General features: G+C 49.6%; 1 protein-coding gene across 1 annotated transcript in view; it reads right to left on the minus strand.

Annotated features, from left to right (window-relative positions):
- Positions 1-192: 192 nt before the first annotated feature.
- Positions 193-1,567, minus strand: part of spra (sepiapterin reductase a) — a 2,446-nt gene continuing 1,071 nt past the window's right edge. The window contains exons 2-3 of the mRNA XM_014027601.1: positions 718-1,008; positions 193-618 (exon numbers count right to left, since the gene is read on the minus strand). Of these exons, the coding sequence (XP_013883055.1) occupies positions 428-618; positions 718-1,008 (482 nt within the window). The 3' untranslated portion in view covers positions 193-427. The remainder of the gene's footprint in view (positions 619-717; positions 1,009-1,567) is intronic.

The following is a 1,567-nucleotide window of genomic DNA, read 5'->3' on the forward strand; positions in this document are numbered from 1 at the left end:
GACCCAGGTTCTGTCAGAACCCCTTCAACCTGGTCCTGAGAGAAACCGGACCCAGGTTCTGTCAGAACCCCTTCAACCTGGTCCTGAGAGAAACCGGACCCAGGTTCTGTCAGAACCCCTTCAACCTGGTCCTGAGAGAAACTGGACCCAGGTTCTGTCAGAACCTCTTCAACCTGGTCCTGAGAGAAACTGGACCCAGGTTCTGTCAGAACCTCTTCAACCTGGTCCTGAGAGAAACTGGACCCAGGTTCTGTCAGTTTGGGTCAACAGATGTTTGTTTACTGAGAGACTGATGTTCTGTAAAATCTGAAACGGTTTGGATCAGTACCGGTGAATAACTGGTCTGGACCGACCCGTCTGGACCGTCCCGTCAGGACCGTCCCGTCTGGACCGACCRGTCTGGACCGACCCGTCTGGACCGACCCGTCTACACGTCGAACACGTCGATGTGAGCTCCTGACGTGAACCGGTCCTCCAGCAGAACCTTCATGAGTTTGGAGCAGGACTCCTCACAGCTGAGCAGCTGGTTCTGAGCCGACAGGTCCGATATGGTCTTCTTCAGTTTCGGGTCGGCCGTATTGGACCGGGCCTCCACCTGCATGGACGTGTCCAGAGGTCCTGGTTCYGACCCAAAACGACAAAGAAACCCAGCAGAACTTGGTGAGATTTAAAGTCTCTTTCAGAACCAGACGGTCCTGCTGCTGGTCCAGTTCTTACCTGGGGCGTAGCTGAGAACCCGCAGGTCCGGTTCCTCCTCAGCCAGGACCCTGAAGGCCATGTCCCGGGCCGCCTTGCCGGTGCAGTACAGAACCCAGGAGGGGAAGGGCTGCAGGGCGCAGAGAGACGAGACGTTGACCACGGTCCTCCTCAGACCCGCTCTCTGAGGGAAGGCCCGCAGAACCCGGGCCGTGAGGCACAGCGCCGAGCTCACGTTCAGGGACAGGTACGAGTCCACCTCGCCCGGGTCCGTGAAGTCCCGGGTGTAGCGGGACACGTCCCCCAGAGATGCTGCAGGGGGGACAGAAGTCCAGTCAGGCTGGTTCTACAACTAAATCCTGAAATCAGGACTTTTATTGTGAAAAACTTTGATTTCTGAGAAATAATTTTAAAGTTCCTGACATGTCTCCTTCAAAATAAAACGTCAAAGAAAACATCTTGATATTTCAGAAAGTTGCAATYATAAACAAGATTTAACCTTTTTTATCTCAGAACGGCAGATTTTCCTTTGAACTTGGTTCAAAGTGAAACAGGAAGTGACATCAGAGAGGAACTCTAACAAAGAAAATCTGTAAAATTTAAACATTATTTGAGCTCTGACTCTTCTTCATGTCTGATAGAAACAAAATAATCTACAGAAACATCAGATTCTTCTCTACAGTCTGGATTATCAGCTGTTGTAACAACGCTCTGTTTACATTCAGACATTCCCCTATGACATCACTTCCTGTTACTTCACAGGCAAATATCTCAACAGCTGTTCATCTCAGCGACATGAAATTTATTTTGCAAAAATTTATTAATGTCATCTTTCTAAAAATGCTTTCATATGTATTACAAACATTTGACG

Source organism: Austrofundulus limnaeus, unplaced genomic scaffold (genome assembly GCF_001266775.1).
Source record: "Austrofundulus limnaeus strain Quisiro unplaced genomic scaffold, Austrofundulus_limnaeus-1.0 Scaffold664, whole genome shotgun sequence".
Lineage (NCBI taxonomy): Eukaryota > Metazoa > Chordata > Actinopteri > Cyprinodontiformes > Rivulidae > Austrofundulus > Austrofundulus limnaeus.